Source organism: Gekko japonicus, unplaced genomic scaffold, assembly GCF_001447785.1.
Source record: "Gekko japonicus isolate JY-2015 unplaced genomic scaffold, Gekko_japonicus_V1.1 scaffold1229, whole genome shotgun sequence".
In the NCBI taxonomy this organism is placed as follows: domain Eukaryota; kingdom Metazoa; phylum Chordata; class Lepidosauria; order Squamata; family Gekkonidae; genus Gekko; species Gekko japonicus.
Window position 1 is genome coordinate 144,220 of NW_015160877.1, and position 18,145 is coordinate 162,364.

The 18,145-nt window shown below is 47.3% G+C and overlaps 1 protein-coding gene across 1 annotated transcript in view; it reads right to left on the bottom strand.

Annotated features, from left to right (window-relative positions):
• The window catches only part of LOC107120217 (sodium- and chloride-dependent GABA transporter 1-like), a 67,871-nt gene that overhangs the window by 30,095 nt on the left and 19,631 nt on the right, over nt 1-18,145 (bottom strand). The window contains exons 4-9 of the mRNA XM_015422862.1: nt 15,921-16,030; nt 14,842-14,974; nt 13,826-13,960; nt 12,469-12,572; nt 8,240-8,364; nt 2,681-2,793 (exon numbers count right to left, since the gene is read on the bottom strand). Coding sequence (XP_015278348.1) covers nt 2,681-2,793; nt 8,240-8,364; nt 12,469-12,572; nt 13,826-13,960; nt 14,842-14,974; nt 15,921-16,030 — 720 coding nt within the window. The remainder of the gene's footprint in view (nt 1-2,680; nt 2,794-8,239; nt 8,365-12,468; nt 12,573-13,825; nt 13,961-14,841; nt 14,975-15,920; nt 16,031-18,145) is intronic.

Below are 18,145 nucleotides of genomic sequence, written 5' to 3' on the forward strand. Positions count from 1 at the left end.
CCCCACACACTACCCCAGTGACTCCTGTTCTATGCGCAGTCTGACTGCTTTATACCAGGTGGGTAGCCGTGCTGGCCTGAAGCAATAGAAAAAACACTTTTAAGACCAACAAAGTTTAATTTGGGGCATAAGCTTTCATGTGCATGCACACGAAGTGTCACTGGACTCAAACTTTGTTCTATTGCTTTATACCAGTCATTCATCCATCTACCTCTGTGTCCTGACTGACAGCAGCTCTCCAGGGTTTCAGGCAAAGAAAAATGTTCTGCAGCATCAGCTACCACCAGACATCTATTTTGCAGGGGATGCTAAGAACTGAGTCCGCCCTGAAATCCACGCATGTCAACACGGACTCTACCATGTAGAACAGCAATAGCTTCAGGTTGCAGGTTGTGAAGGGAATGGCAGTTTCATTCCTTTGAATCTGACCTATCGAAATCCATCTTCATGTCGCTTTTTTTAAAAAAAGAGTCTTGTCCAGAGCAAGGAGAAGAACATCCAAAACCTTCATTATTCTACATTGCTTACTAACAGCTGCCCTGACCTGGATAGCCCAGGCTAGCACGATCTTGGCAGATCTCAGAAGCGAAGCAGGGAGGGCCCTGCTTAGAGTTTAGACGGGAGACCACTAAGGAAGTGCAAAGGTCGTGATGCAGAGGCAGGCAATGGCAAACCACCTTTGAATGTCTCTAGCTTTGAGATGAGGGTCACTGTAAGCCGGCTGCGACTTCACGGCACTCTCCAACACCACTGACAGCCATAGCAGCCAGAACAGCCCCGACTAGCGTGAGCTGGCCAGAGCTTGGAAGCTAAGCAGGGTTGGCCCTGGTTGGTACTTGGATGGGAGACCATTAAGGAAGACGAGGGTTGCTATGCAGAGGAAGGCCATGGCAAACCACCTCTGCTCATCGCTTGCCTTGAAAATCCCATGAGGGGTCACCATAAGTTGGTTGTGACTTGATGACACTTGATTATTATTATTATATATAAACAGCCCTTTGCAGCTGCCCTAAGCCCAGACACAGTCCACGGGCGGAGGGAAAACAGGACCATGATGGCAGTGTCAGCTATGCTGCCATTGCAGGCAGGTGGTGGGGAGAGAGGCGACTGATGTAGTGTTTCTTGTTATGCTGAAATGTTAATTTTTTAGTTGATGTGATAAGAATGAAAAACGTGGGAAACTCCGTTTTATGATTTTATAATTATCTCAGACTTTTAGCTGCTTGTGTTATTTACTTTCTCTGATTTTAATGTTGTATATGCTATTAAAGGTCTATTGATTGATTGATTGATTGATTGGGTGTTTCTTGTTATGCTGGAATGTTAACCTTCACTTCTCCGTGCTGCATCTTATCTCATAGCCTGAGTCTCTGACCTTGGTACCTTTCTCCTGATGCTTCCCTGGGAATATGAACCCGTTAGTTTAGGCGAGCTCCAGTTGCTTCTTTGACTGGCTCAACTTCGTCAGGGGCCTCACTTCAGATCCTGTATGTCTATTCCCCTCCTGCCTTTAGAGTTAGTTCTGACACAGCAGGTATGCACAGATGACTTGCCTTTAATGTACTCAATAAACTTAAACCTTTTTGAAGGGACACCGTTGAGAACTGATTGCTGCGAGACTCTGACAGGCAGGACTTCTCCACATCAGTTATCACGTGCAGGGATCTTCCCTCTTCCAGGCTCCCGGGTTACACGCACAGGAGCCAGGTGTATAGGCTGGCTCTGCGATCTCCCCCTCCTCCTTCACCGCCCCAGATCCTTGTGAAACAGTCAAGGTTGGCCTCCCCATCCAATATTAAATTTGGGTTAAGGGAGGCATCACTGGCATTCAGCCCCAGCACTTTTAGACTTGATAGGTAATATACAAGTTTAGCAGGGTCCCCTTGACTGAAGGGCCAGGAAAGGGGATGGGTATAGCCCAAGGCCGGGATGTGGAATCGTATGGTGTAGCCTGATGTCATCAGATCTCAGAAGCTAAAAAGGGTTGGAAATGGACGGGACACCACACAGGAAGACCTTGCGGAGGAAGGCAACTGGCAAACCACCTCTGCTTAATCACTTGCAGATTTACTTACACTTACACACATATAACCAGATGCCGGGATGTGGAATTGGTATGGTACAGCCCGGTTTCATGAGATCTCAGAAGCTAAGTGGGGTCGATACTTGGATGGGAGACTCTGCAGAGATTCTGAGGGACTCTGCAGAGGAAGGCCATGGCCAACCACCTCTGCTTCTCACTTGCCTTGAAAGCTCCTTGCTGGGGTCACCGTAAGTTGAATGCAACTTGATAGCACATACATGCATAGAGGTAACACAATGCTCCATCTCCCCCCCACCACTATATTTCCAGTCTTAAAACATTTTCTTCCATATACAGGAGAACTTTGTTCGGATTTCGTCTCTAAGTGTTTTGCTTTAGTTTCCAAGCTCAGCATTTGAAGGATTCTGGGTTTTTAAAATCTGTTCTTTTCTCCATCCACCCACATCTCTTCTCCCAGGGGTGCCAGATGTCTACTGTTGCAAAATCTGTGCAAAATGATTATTATAAGTGAGGGAAGAACTTAATGCAATCTATTGTGACAGACCTCCCATCCAGAGGAGAATTAAAAACAAGGAAGCGCGTCTTTGGTTCTTGCCTCGAGTCCCTCTCCCAGAGGTTGCTTTCCAAACATCTTACCTGGCTGTCAAGTCCCAGCATCACTAACATGGAGAAGAACAGAATGGACCACAGAGGAGACATGGGCAGCTGACTGACAACCTGTGGGTAGGCGAGGAAGGCCAGTCCGGGACCTGCAGTCATTCAAAATACATGGACCGGTTACGGCTTTACCTGGCAGCTGGATTTGCAGACATAACTGGGCTAGGTCCCAATGTGCAAGCAAAGGTATCGAGCTAGGGCCAGGCAGAAGTGTAAATGGGCGGCACAAACCCGTTTCCCCCCTGCCTCTCAACAAGCAAGCAGAAATCAAGATCTCTTTCGAGTCATGCTGCCTTGGGAAGTTCCAGCCTCTCCTTTTTTTAACAGCATCCATTTAACATCTCTGCCCTGCCTTCCGTGAGTATCATTTCCAAGGCAACTTCAGAAATAACACGATCATCATCATCATCTTCATAATAATAACGTGAACCAACCTATACAGCCGACAAAGGAGTCATGAAACAGCAAGGGTGATGCAGCATATAATAATAACAACATGAACAACCCATACAGTCAACAAAGGAGTCATGAAACAGCAAGGGTGATAACTCAAATAAAACCTTTACCAGATACGAACATTAAGTAATGCAGAGAAGGGTCACTCAAGCTTGGTACGGGGACTTCCCCCTTCCGTGGCCTACCCCTTCACTCTTCTGCAAGGCCTTCCATCTATGCCTGATGCCAAAGAGTGATTAACACTTGGAATTCACTTCCACAGGAAGTGGTGGCAGCTACAAGCATGGACGGCTTCAAAAGGGAATTAGATAAGCATATGGAGCAGAGGTCCATCATTGGCTATTAGCCACAAGGTATAGATAGGGACTCTGGGGCAAGTGATGCTCTGTCATCTTGGTGCTTGGGGGGGGGTCAACAGTGGGAGGGCTTCTAATGTCCTGGCCCCACTGGTGGACCTCCTGATGGCACTGGTATTTCTGGCCACTGTGTGATACAGAGTGTTGGACTGGATGGGCCTTTGGCCTGATCCAACATTGGCATCTCTTATGTTCTTATGTTCTTATGACCCCCTGGAATGAGCCCAGTCTTAAAAAAAAATTAAGCATGGTCTCACTTCCCTTAACAAATTATGAGAATACAGTCCAGTTTCTCTTTAAACTACTTCTTAGGCTGGTATATACCTCAATATGCAGAGAATAGTTACAAGAATGGGCACAGTAATAAGACCAATGAAAAAAGAAAAAAGAACTGTGACAATTTAGCGCTTGGTACTATATTCATAAATCATAATATACAATAACAGAAAAAAAGTAATATATATAGTGAATGTAGACGGTGGTCTCCGGAATGGTGTGCCGTTTTGACAATGATCTTCTTCTGAACAAGGATGTGTACATAAACTGTCTTTCAACAATTCATTTCTCTTGGTGACGTATTGAAAATATACCATTGAACATATTGAAAATATGCCATTGAAGAACATAGCTGTAAGCATTGCTTTATGATAAAGTGAATGAACAGTATGATGTGACTCAACCAGATGCCCGGGGCCCCAGAGTGACCGTCCCTCCTAGCCTCCCCCTCTCGACACCCCTGCATTCCACCTTGGTAGCCCTTACATTTGTCACCGGATGCCACTGCACTGAAGAGGAATGTGGGAAAGTATATTATGATTTATGAATATAGTACCAAGTGCTAAATTGTCACAGTTCTTTTTTCTTTTTTCATTGGTATATACCTCAAGCCAGCACAGCTGTCCAAACCTACCGCAGACAACATTTCCCTCTGCCCCTTAAGTTTGCCAGCCCCCAGGTAGGGCTTGGAGATCTCCTGGAGTTACGACTCATCTCTAGACAAGAGAGATCAGCTCCCCTGGAGAAAACACTGTTTTGGAAGGTGGACTCTGTGGAATCATACCCAGCTGAAGTTCTTCCCCTCTCCAAACCCTGCCCTCCCCGGGCTGCACCCTGAAAACCCCCAGGAATTTCCCAACCCAGAGATGGCAGCTCTACCTCTCATAAACCACCCAACTATCATATGATGTGACTCAACCAGATGCCCGGGGCCCCAGAGTGACCGTCCCTCCTAGCCTCCCCCTCTCGACACCCCTGCATTCCACCTTGGTAGCCCTTACATTTGTCACCGGATGCCACTGCACTGAAGAGGAATGTGGGAAAGGCATGCAAAATATGCAACTGGAAAGGGACCTTGGGGGAAGGGAAGAGTACGTCTGTGTCCTTTCATACACAACGAAGCCTGAAGAAAACGTGTGCCCTTTTGTGATAAGATGAAGGGAAGCAACGCATAAAATGAATCCCCCCCCCCAATGTGAGCTTTCAGTATCTTTTCCAATGGGTTTTATTGGCATAACAACAAGAATTTTCAATAAAGAATGAATAAGGACGTTTTAGTATTGTGTCTAATGCAATTTTACAAAAACCCTTTCATGCATTATTTTTCCTGTAAGAATGCTTTAAATTTCATAAGACTCTTTGGGTTGTCAGACAAGATTTCTTTTATACGCTTACTATCTCCTCCTGATCTGAAAGCAAGTATTTGCAATTGGGTTTTATTTATTTATGTTCAAATATTGCCTGCCTGTGCCCGAGAGATAGAAGTCCAAATACAGAAATATTTACATTGCCTGGGATACCTAGAGGCCTGCAAACCTCCACCCACTCACTAAACCTGTCCTGGGATGTTCAGATGCTGGAAGATCCGTGAACAGATGTCCAACACAGTTTCTATTGCTAAAGTAAGTGTTGGGGAGGATTCAGTTCAGGGCACAGCAAGGGCTGGGGAGGCATAATTCCCCCCCCACACACACACACCATTTTCTTCATTTCAGATTGTTGTGGCTCAGTGGTAGAGCCCCTCCTTGGCATTCCAAAAGCCTCAGGTTCAGTCCCCAGACTCTCCAGGTCAAATGATCAGATAGCAGCCAGTGTGGTGTAGTGGTTAAGAGCAGCGGACTCTAATTTGGAGAATTGTGTTTGATTCCCCACTCTTCCTCCACGTGAAGCCTACTGGGTGACCTTGGGCCAGTCACGGTTCCCTCAGAACGCTCTCAGCCCCACCTACCTGACAAAGCACCTGTTGAGGGGAGAGGAAGGGGAGGCGATTGAAAGCCAATTTGAGACTCCTTAGGGTAGAGAAAAGCAGGGTATAAAAATCCAACTCTTCTTCTTCTTCTGGTTGTCAGGCTGAGCTTGGCAACCAGAGACAGGGGTGGGGAGCAGAAACGTGGGTGGGCTGTGATTTCGGCATGTGACCCAGAAGTGACAGTGGGTAAAAACACAGAGTTTCCAGCAGTTCCTTGAGCCAGCCGTGGTCAGTTCTGCGTTGTACCCAGAAGTGTTGTGCCGGCACAGAGGCTGGCACTAATTTTTGTTCTTTATTCTTCCCCCATTGCCACTTGGAATGAGAGTGGGCAACACAGAAGTCCAGCAGGATCAGCAGGCGACCCTGGCAAGCAACCCTAGATGTGAAAGACCTCAATCTGAGGCCTGAGAGCACCACTGCCACAATGAGCACATGATACCAGCAGAGATAGGGTTGCCAACTTCCAGGTGGCGCCTGGAGATCCCTCGCTATTACAGCTGAGTCCCAGGTGACTAGGGTCGCCAGCTCTGGGTTGGGAAATACCTGGAGATTTTTTGGGGGGGTGGAGCCTGAGGGGGGCAGGCTTTGGGGTACAATGCCATAAAGTCCGACATCCAAAGCAGCCATTTTCTCCAGGTGAACTGATCTCTGTCCCCTGGAGAACAATTGTAATATCGGGAGATCTCCAGCCACCACCTGGAGGGTGGCAACCTGGCAGGTGACATGGGTCAGCTGGCCTCTCTGGCGTCATACCCAGCTGAGGCTCCTCCCCTCCCCAAACCCCACCCTCCCCAGGCTCCACCCACAAAATCTCCAGATATTTCCCAACCCAGATCTGACTGAGTAGAAGACAGTTCCGTGTGTTCAGTCTGCAACCTTGGAGCTGCTATTGGTCCCCATAGAGGAAACACACCCCTTTCCTGTATGCTGGACATACGAAACTGCCTGACATTGCAGAATGTCCTAGTCTGACTGACGCAGGCTGTCCAGGATATCAGGAAGAGACATCCTACCCTTTCTTATTGCCCTTTTAGTTGGAAATAAGGAGGACTGAACCTGCGACCTTCTGCATGTGCTTGGCCACTGAGGTAGGCTGCCTCTCTGTTTCTCCAAAGGGGAGAAACACCATCTCTGGGGGGCCATTTTAAGTTCTGAAAATAGCTTGCAGTTTGTGACTGGGGAGTATGCCGACGTTCTGCTGGAACGCAGAAAGGAACATCACAAATGTGGTAGCGAGCAGAGAAAGCTTAGTGAAATCTGAGTTCTCTGAAAAAGAAGCAAACGTCTAAACTCTGGAGGTCGCAACAGAGTAGCCAGCTCCAGGTTGGGAAATACCTGGAGATTTGGGGGGGTGGAGCCAGACGAGAGCAGGGTCTGGGGAGGGGAGGGATCCCAATGCCATCGAGTCCACCTTCCAAAGCAGCCATTTTCTCCAGCTGAACTGATCTCTGTCACCTGGAGGTCAGTTGTAATCCCAGGAGATCTCCAGCCACCACCCGGAGGTTGGCAATGTGTAATGTATCCAGTCCAGACAAGTCCAGACAAGTCCAGAGACAAACGCCGAGCTTCGCTCCAAGAGACAATGGACTATGCGGATCCTAGCCCGCTCCAATCAGGGGGCTAGGTTCCCGGCCGAGAGCCAATGGGACTATCGGCCACTGTAAATAACCTATAGGGAAGTAGGGGTGTGTTTTGGGTGGTGGTTTCTCGGGTGATATAAACCGGCCTGCGAGCCGGCCAAAGTTGTCTTGTTCCACATAGAATAAAGTACGCTTTGCTGAAATCACTCTCCGTTTGCGTACTTTTCACAATGCTAGGTTGCAAAGACAGGCTTGCCATTAGTGCTATCTCTGAAATGAACAGGACGGTTTCAGAAGATCTGCATTTGTCTGAAGGCAGGGCTAGGGTGCACAGTGTAGCTGCCCACCTATAGCACATGCAGTGCCTCAAAAGCAGAACAGCAAAATATGAACATCATACCCAGTAAGAAAACAAGAGCCGATACGCCTGATACAAAATCCTTGGGACCACCCTGAGGATTTTGTAACACAAACGTGATAGGAGTCTGGTGCTTCCCAGATGCCTGGTTCTGATCACAGCTGCGGCATGTGGAGAGAGGCCGCTTCAGCCGATCCACCACTGCCGTTTTTTACTTCTTGAAACGGCCCCAGGGAGCCAGAATGTCCTCCAGCAGGGAACTTATGTGAAATAATGGCTAAGCATAAGTTTCCCTACCAGAGTAAACAGCTGCTCCCAGGAGCCATTTCAAGACGTAAAAGGTGGTGCAGGGGGAGGGATGGGGCCACTTCCATCCGTGTGCTGCAGTCGCGATCGGAACTGGGCAGCTTGGAGGCGCAGGACTCTCTCATCACACTTCTGACTCAAAGTCCTCATGGCCACCATGAGGACTTCCTATGGAACTCATACGAGTCACAGGATCCCAGCTATTCTGATCACATTTCAAAGGCAGCGGCTGTTTACCTGAGGATGCCAGCTCTGATATTGACTTCTTGGTGAGGTGAGCCATGAATCCCACAATGGAAAAGATAACAAAGCCGGCAAATATGCTCGTGGTAGAATTGATGCCACAAACAATGATGGAGTCCCTGGAAAAGAGAAGCAGAGAGTAGCAAGGGAGGAAGATCCCCACCACACACCCACACACTTCTCATCCCACCAGCCATTCAGAACAGTCCATATGACAGAGGTGAAGGCTATCTCTTCCAGAAATGGTAAGACAGTTACTGGTTAGACTACCAGCAATAGTCCGGGACTGTGTATGTGAATATACATGTGTCAATGTAAAACATTTATGCATGTTTTTCTGCAATTATTTCTCAGCATAAAAGGAACCTTACTGGATCAGACTCAAGAGCCATCAAGTCTAGCGTCTTTATTTACAAGGAGGAGGAGCCAGGAGTCCCCCGCCAGCAGAAGGCAGGGGCTTGGCAACCCTACGCTGAGGGAGTGTGGCTTGTCCAAGGAACATATGTAGAGCACTGCTGGATAAAACCACAGATCCTTCCAGCCCAGTATGTTGATCCCAGTAGTAGCCAGCCTTATGTGCAAGACTCTCCTTGTTTTCCCCACACACACCAGTTGCCATTCAAAGACACATGGCCTCGGAAGTGTCACTCAGCCATCGCGGCTCATAGCTTTTTCTAGACCTGTCCTCTCCTACTAGAACTAGTGTAATGTATCCAGTCCAGACAAGTCCAGACACATCCAGACACGTCCAGAGACAAACATCGAGCTTGGCTTCAAGAGACAATGAACTATGCGGATCCTAACCCGCTCCAATCAGGGGGCTAGGTTCCCGGCCGAGAGCCTATGGGACTCTCGGCCACTGTAAATAACCTATAGGGAAGTAGGGGTGAGTTTTGGGTGGCGGTTTCTCGGGGGATATAAGCCGGCCTGCGAGTTGGCCAAAGTTGTCTTGTTCCGGATAGAATAAAGTACGCTTTGCTGAAATCACTCTCCGTTTGCGTACTTTTCAACTAGCGACCTTCAAAGCCAGCTAAAGTAGTAAACATCACCACATTCAGTGGCAATGAGCTCCCTAAATTAATTATGAGTTCTGTAAATTAATAATCCATAAGAATACACACACAAACACACAAAACGCTGCCTTATCAGACCATTGGCTCATTAAGGTCAGTGCTGTTGTTGTCTATGCAGACTGGCAGCGGCTCTCCAGGGTTCTCAGGCAGAGGTCTTCCACACCCCCTACCACCTGATCCTTTCAGCTGGAGATGCTGGGATTGAACCTGGGACCTTCTGCATACCACAGGGATACTCTGCCACTGAGCCATGGTCCCTTTCCAAGAAGGGTTGCATCAGTGCTTTGCTCTCGTGGCCCTTTGTTAGATGCCCATGGAAATGCCAGTCACCACTTTGGGGTCAGGAAGCAATTTTCTCCAGGCCTGTTTGGCCAGGGATCCTGGAGGATGTGAGGGTATTTGTGAATTTCCTGCACTGTGCAGGGGGTTGGACTAGATGACCGCGGAGATCCCTTCCAGCTCTATGATTCTATGATTCTAAGTCTGAAGATCTTTTTGTCTGCCCTGAGTCCACTGCACATACATTTTAGCAGGCAGCCTGAGTTCTAGTGCTGTAAGGGTGGGAGGATCTCTTTGGCGAACTCAGGTTGTGGGTGCCAGGAAAGACTTTTCTTCGCCAGAGACTCCGATGAGCCACTGCCAATCAGAGCAGGCAATACTGATGAGCCAACAGTCTGACTCAGTATAAGAGAGTTTTTCTCCCTTAAAAAAACACACACACACATCTGGGTTCTTCATATCTTGAAAAACATTTCGTTATCTTGAGGTAGGGATAAAAGGGATAGAAGAAGAGTGTCATGACCTCGCGGGAGTAAGAGCAGGGGAAATGAGAGCAAAAATATAGGTTCGATTCAAATGTTCGTGCAGAAGCCCAGTCGTCACCAGAAATTGCTTCCCTGTGGTTGGATTAACAAAGCGATCCCAAACAGAGTGAACCCCTTTCTAGGCCCCTTGGCTCAAATGGACTTAGAAGGGTGCTAACTCTGTTTAGGACTGCATCGGAGGAGTCTTAAATGAAGCTTGAGGTTCACAAGCAAGGCGCAAGTTACTTGTTAATGGATTAAGAACAGGAAGGGGTTTAAGAGGTTTTCCTTGTGAATGTTTAAAGCCTCTTCAGCTCTCTCTGGGGACGCATCATGCTTATGAAAAACGCAGAAGGCAGCAGAAAGCATTTCCAAAGGAACATCACATGCTCAGTGACCCCCCAAGGAAGATGCCATTCATTAAAAAAAGAAAAAAAGATTATGCAGAGAAAACTTTGGAGAAGTTTGCAGTGTTCAACAGATAGGAAAGAAGGCCAGATTAGAAACTGTTGGGGGAGCAACAAACCCAACTGGGGCTGCCAATACCATGTAATACCAGGTCAAAGCCCTGACCGCTGTAAGTGGTTTCTCATACAGCAGTCTCTCGCATGCGTTGGACAGCGTTTGTGGCCCACTGACTGCCAACATGAGAAAAGGTCCTTCTTTTCAATGGCTAAGAGAGTCTCTTTTGCTATTGGGTAGAGACTCGACTGTGCGACTGAACAACAACAAGAGATTCGTGTCCCTGTATTCCTTTCCCTTTGGTTTTCCAGTAGAGATCTCATGCTTAGGGATGGTAGAGGCTAAAGGCATATTTGCTTCTTGGCTCTAGCTTTTAAAAAATGGCTAAGAGAGCCTCTTTTGCTGTTGGGTAGAGACTCGTGTCCCTGTGTTCCTTTCCCTTTGGTTTTCCAAAAGACATCTCATGCTTAGGGATGGTGGAGGCTAAAGGCATATTTGCTTCTTGGCTCTAGCTTTTAAAATTAATTTTTACCCTTAGTGTACAAAACTTTTTAGAAGTCTACTGTTTTCTTCTGTGTCTTGAATTCCAAGCGATTTAGGGCCCAAACTAGATGTGAGGGCATGAGTTGGTAAAAACCCTGGCTGGTTCCAGAATGTCCCAGATTTGCAGCTAGTTGGTGCAGAGCAGTGGTGGAGGGGCAGACTGCACATTACAAAGTCTTCATGCTCATTGGTGGATGACATGAGGAATTGGCATCCGCCTGTTCAAAAGGGGTTTTGTGCCTCCCGGGTTCATGCCAGCCCTTTTCTCCCTGGGACCACAAAACATGGGCTTCAGCTTCCTCCCCAGCACAAGCCACCTTTTCAGCCCCGTAGCCATGATTTTTTTCATGGGGGGAGGCACCAAGGTGCCAGGGGGGCACTAATTAAATTAAATTAAATTTCCCTGTAGTTTCTCTCTGGGCTCCTGGGAACTTGCCTGTGGCCCTGATATCACCCCGTCTCCCCTGGTAAGCCACAAGGAGCCTCGGTACTTCCCACACTGCCATTTTGCGCCCTCAGCTCTCACCAGGACATCCCCCCCCCCAGGCTGGGCTGGAGGGCAGGCATGCTCTTTCTCTCTCCCTGCCCTCCACCATTGATTGTGCTGAAATCCAGGCATGGCACGAGGCACCGGGGTGGGGTGGGGATGACTCCGGGGTGGGACTCACACACACACTGCACTTGGAAGATTATGCCAGGAGGGCTAGCACCTCCTGGAACTTCAAGATTGTCCAGGAATGACTCATGCCAATTAGTCCACGTGTGCTTTGGGCTGGTGCAGTGCAGCGGAATTAAAGTGATATAAAGTAAGTTATATTTTCCCAAATTAAAGGTGGAAATTGTGGAGACTGCAGTATGGGGATCTGAAGATCCAATAGGGGACTCCACCCCTAAATCCCAACCACTGCCTATGACTCTGCACCTTTTGTTTCTTCAGACTACCCCACGGAGCTGCTGCTGGCTCCATTTGCAAGATCATGTTACTTAGGCCAGGTGCACGTAAGTCAGGCAGCGAAGCAATAACAGTTCCATTGGGAATTTTAAACAGGAAACAACACCGCGGGAGGGGAAGGTGGCTACAGCCATGTGCTCCAGTAGTAAGGAGAAGAGGACAATAATGAGTCTGGGAGACAGAACTGTGGGAGGCAAACACTGATGCAAAGTCCTCAGGTCATCCACCAATGTGAGGACTTTTTGATCTGTAGCTCAGCCCTAGGTCCAGGAGTCAGGAAGCTGTTGGGTTCCAGTTTCACTTGTGTGTGTGAAGTACTTTGAACTCTGTAAATCGCTAGGTAAGTCCTACACACCATTACTGGAGAACATTAAGTTAGACACTACAGACCTGTAGACATTATTGTGAAAAGTGTTATAGCTCCCCAAGGCAATCAGAGACCCCAGTCCTAGACCGTAGGAGAAGAAGATCTGCGTGGCCGCATCCATCCAGACCTGCAAGGGAAACAAACGCAGGCTTAACTCAGAGTCCAGCGACACCAGTGTTCGGGCAAACTGTTTATAAATACTCTTTTAATGTTTCAATTAACTATTTATTATTATGTTTTGTGTTGCTGAATGGCCTGTTATATTGTGATCCACCCTGAGCCCGTTTGCGGGGAGGGTGGAATATAAATCTGAAAAATAAATACATAAATAAATAAAAATAAATGGCTGCTATTGTGTTGCTAGTGAAAAGCCACAGCCACACATTTATTTATTTATATATTTATTTATTTCACTTTTACCCCGCCCTCCCCGCCAGGCAGGCTCAGGGCGGCTTCCAAAAACTGACAAGCAGTATACATACACAATAAAATATAAATACAAGGCATCAGTTAAAACACAACCAATCAGTATAAAACATTCATCAGATGGCGATAAAACTAAAGTGCAATTTAAGGACACATTCAGCGGTGCCCCCTCGTTAGGTCGTGTCGGATCAGAGTTCACAGTGGGCGCTGCTGGTAAGACATCTCTCCTTTCGGAACGCCTGCCTGAAAAGTTCTGTTTTCACGGCCCTGCGGAACTGTGACAAGTCCCGCAGGGCTCTAATCTCGACAGGAAGCTCGTTCCAGTAGGATGGAGCTGCAAACGAAAAAGCCCTCGTCCTGGTTACCATCAACCTGACTTCCTTAAAGCCCTCATCCTGGTTACCATCAACCTGACTTCCTTAAAGCCCTCATCCTGGTTACCATCAACCTGACTTCCTTAAAGCCCTCATCCTGGTTACCATCAACCTGACTTCCTTAGGGCCACGGAGGTCCAGGCGGAAACATTCCTAGCAGCTTCTACACAGCAGCTAGGGGAGGAGCAGTGGCTCAGTGGTAGGGCATCTGCTTGCAATGCAGAAGGTCCCAGGTTCAACCCCCAGCATGTCCAGTTTAAAAGATCACATAGCAGGTGATAGGAAAGAGCTCTGTTGGAGGAGCCGGAGAGCTGCTGCCAGTCTGAGCAGACAAATACTCACCTTGAAGGAGCAAGGGTCTGATGCTGTACAAGGCGGCTTCATGTGTTCAGATAGGAATCTTATTTTTAAAATAGCCCTTAATGGGGTACCAAGGCATCATCTCACAGTCTTTTGGACACATTGGTTTAATTACTTGAATTATGATTTCTGTCTTGAAATTCAGAACTGGCTAGAACAAGAGGCTGTCCACCGTGTTAATTAGTGCCACGGTGGCAGAGAGTCGGAAGGGAATACAAACCTCCGATTGAGAGAGTTTGCTAAAATCGGGAGTAATGTAAAAGAGGATTCCTTCCTTGGCTCCTGGCAAGGTGACCCCACGAAAGAACAGAATGAATAACATGAGGTAAGGATAGGTAGCTGAGAAGTACACCACCTGCATGAGAAAAGGAAGGACGTTATTAGTTAAAACGTAGACCTGAAACAAAGGTGTAGCCCAAGAAATTCTGATGGTGAATATTGTCTATGTTCAGTATCAGCAGCTGATGGAACAGTCATTACTTAATGATAGCCGAAAGCAGCCGTGCAGTCTCAAATGCTGATAATGCAAACCTTTGCAGAGTTACAGAACCATAGAATCATAGAGTTGGAAGGGACCTCCAGGGTCATCCAGTCTAAATCCACTGGAGCTTAGACTGGAGTAACTCTGCATAGGATTACACTCTGAGAATATTTTTTTCCAATGGAATGCAACATATTCTACATTAATATCATTCATACTGTGACATTTCATCAATACTATTCATTATTAATGTTAATCAAAACAGGGAACCCCCAAATTTCAAAGGCAGATTTTACTTTTGGAATGCAGACAGTCAGTTACAAGCACAAATTTCACCGTCAAACTAGGATGCTTGAAATCTGAGCAGTGTGTCAGATTGCTTCAGTCGACAGCAAGAGCAACCTTTAAGTCAAATTGCAAATGATTCGCGCCTTAAAAATATCTTGTGCAGAAACCCCTAAATCAGGTTTTTGAAAATAATTGTATGTTAAAGCCTTAAAAAGCCCAGTAAGGGCTAATTTGGTTTAAATCACCTTGCTCAGTTGAGGATAGAAAACTTTTCCGGCAAAGGGAAATGTGACGACTTTTGCTATTGTGAAAGCTAAAAAATACATACATATCAAAAATTGTACGCCACGTATCTCAGTTCTGCCTTGAAATGTAGAAACCCTAATTATAGGCACTCAGGCAAAATACTGCAGGATGACTACAGCACTCAAAAGATATTACTGAAGAATGCAGTACACAAAAAGTACCTTTCCAGTCCACTCAACACCTTTCCAGATGGAAAAATATACCAGAACCCACGATAACGCAAGCGTGCCTGCCAAGGGCCAGCGAATACTGCCTGGCTCTCCCAAACCTCCAGAGATCTGATGCATATTTCTCCTGAAAGGGGGAACAAAGAAAAGGGAATCAGGACAAATGAGGTCCACTGAGGTCCATGGATGGCCCAGGATGGCCCGAACATCTCAGATCTTGGAAGCTAAGCAAGGTTGGCCCTGGTGAGTACTTGGATGGGAGATCCCCAAGGAAGTCCAGGGTTGGTTCACAGAGGCAGATAAACCACCTCTGTTCATTTATTGGCTTGAAAACTCTACAAGGCCGCCATAAGTAAGCTGCAACTTGATAGCACTTTCCACCACAATAAGGGAATGCTGAGAAGAGAGGAAACCTAGACACAGTCCGCGATCATACGCACCATTATATCCAACATAGGGGGAGAATGCCGGGCGGATTTAAAGGGTGCGATCGGACAACAACATCTGGGAAGCACCCCACAGCTGTCGGCAACCCATTCTGCTCTGCCGCAGAAGTGGAGTTAAAAGACACCAGGGAAAATCCTGGTGACGTGCACGTCGGGGTGGAGTTCCCCCCGGGGCCCGGTCCGGTGGTGGCAGGGAATGGGCCTCTGGGGCAGGGGTTCCCCCGCCCCCCAGGGGGACTTGGCAAGCCTAGTCACCTCTGTACATACTGGAACTGATCTCAACATAGCCTGGGCCCTCCTCCCGCTCCTGGTAAGTCCCCCCACAGGGCAGCAAACATAATCACGAGGCAATTCTAGATCGGATAAACAGGTGGCTGCAGTACCATAGTCTGGTGTGACACCATGGGACACAGGAGAGCAAAATCTATTAGCTAGAGAACACTATATCTTGTGGAGGCCCCTCCCCACTCCAAACCTCCACTTTCCCAAGGCTCTGTCCCCAAATCTCCAGGAATGTTGCGACCCAGATTAGGCAACCCTATCACACCATCTCCCCCCCCCCATTAGCCCCTGCACTCTTGAGATGATCCCAAGGATGGTGAAACCTGACTGAGGCGGGGGACGTACTCCCAGAACTCGGTCACAGCGCTGGTCAGGTTGCTGGTGTCCATCAGGGAGAAGTTGGAGAAGCATTTATCTGTGTTCCATTTGTTTCCACAGCTCTGCCACGGCAGGTCCTAAAGAAGGGAGGGAAAGGTACGGAGGGGCAAGGTCAGCTTCACTCGCTGAAGTTCCACTCGTGTATTCCAAGTTCCTCCTCCCTCCCTGCATAACCTGCTTCATTCCCCACTCAAGCCACATCCCGCTGGAACTTTTTCTAACCAAAGGGAAGGGAGGAAAGAGAAAAGGGGGGGGGGATCTAAAATGTCAGAGAAGGAAAGGAAGGAAGGAAGGAAGGAAGGAAGGAAGGAAGGAAGGAAGGAAAACAATACAACACCAAAGCAGTATTTGTCTTCATTTCTTTTGAAGTTCTTTTCCTCATCTGTTTATTTTTTAAGGAACAACCTAAAGCTCATCTGCCTACATGCACAACAACTTATTTTCCACTGCACAATCCCACCCCCCGCTGCCGTACACCATGTGGGTCCATGTTAGAGTCAATTCTGTGTTGATGCAGCTGATGCAGCTATGAAAATTCTGTAGTGGTAGCTGCATTTGTCTGTTGCAGAAAAAAAGAAAGAGGAGTTTAGGGGCAACTGAATGATTAACAAAATTTTACTCCAGCATAAGCTTTCCTGGACTAGAGCTCATTTCTTCAGAAGCTGTGGGTGTGTTAAAGTTGCAGGCCCTGGCAGCTCTCGGAATGTTGGCAACCCTCCAGTTTGGTGTAGTAGTTAGGAGTGTGGACTCTAATATGCGAGAACCGGGTTTGATTCCCCACTCCTCCACATGCACTTGCTGGTGTGACCTTAGGTCAGTCATAAATTCTTTCAGAGCTGTTCTCTCAAGGACAGGGGAGGGAAAGGAAAAGGAGTTTGTAAGCCACTCTGAGACTCCTTCGGGTAGTGAAAGGCAGGGTATAAATCCAATCTCCTCCTCCTCCTCCTCCTCCTCTTCTTCTTCCCTTTTGCCACTGATCAAGGGCTCACATGCTCCAAAATCCCAGAGAAGTCTCAAAGGCTTAGAGTTTGAAATAGTGAGGTGGTTATATAAAATTGTTCTTATTTACCTGCTCATAGTCACTCTCTCTCTGCAGTAGTGAAATTCCCTACATTGACATTTTTAAATCTGCATGTTATGTGAAGTTTTCTGCAGTAGATTTTTCCTCATTAGACACAAACCTGAAGATTTCTCCTTCTTTCCCCGCGCTTTCGGAATCCCCAGTTTTAGCAAGTTCCCAAAACATAGGGAGAGAAGGAGAAAACATCAGGTTTGTGCCTAATGAGGAAAAATCTACTGCAGAAAATTTCACATAACGTGCAGATTTAAAAACGGCAATGCAAGGAATTTCACTGCAGATGTAGATTTAATAGGTAAGCCTATCGTTCTAGCAGCCTTATTCTTCCTGTTTTGTTAGGATGGCAGAACAAAAATAAGATCTGTGGGTTGGATCCTGCCTGAAACTTCCAGAGCCACAAAAGCAGGGGGTGATTTTAGGTGTTTACTGCCCACCCAGAGCAGAGCTCCAACACATCCAAGCTATTTTTGTGGGCCCCTCTCTGTAATGTTTTGGGGGTGCAGCAGAAGGGATAGGTGGGAAAATTGCACTCCGCAAACAGCAATTCTTTTCTCCCTGGAAATTCTTAGGCAGGATCCAAGTCTATTTCGGGATGTGAAATATAATGGGTTCGAGATGCGTGTAGTGATCAGCTCATCGTTTATTAGTGAATCCGCTCAAACAAAGGACAACTCTGGCAGGAGCCTGCTTATAAGCCTGTAAAATGGTACACCCATCACAAACCCACTCCCAACAATAGGCTATTTACACAATCATTGCATCCTAATTGATGTCTGCCAGGATCCTGATGGTCTATTGTTTTCCTCCCCAAGCTCACCCTTTCTCTGGCAGCACCGTGTTGCAGGGAAACTGTATCAGTACATAACAGTATGAAAATTATCTGGAATTCCAAAGAGAAAATTTAGACCCTTCCTGTGTCCTTCAGATGAAAGAGCAACTGGAAGTATTATGCCTCTTGCAACGCTGAATCATGATGCTGTACAACTGCTGCAATGTAAGAAGAAGAAGAGGAGGAGATTGGATTTATACCCTGCCCTTCACTACCCAAAGGTGTCTCAGAGCGGCTTACAAACTCCTTTCCCTTTCCCTCCCCACAACAGACACCCTGTGAGGT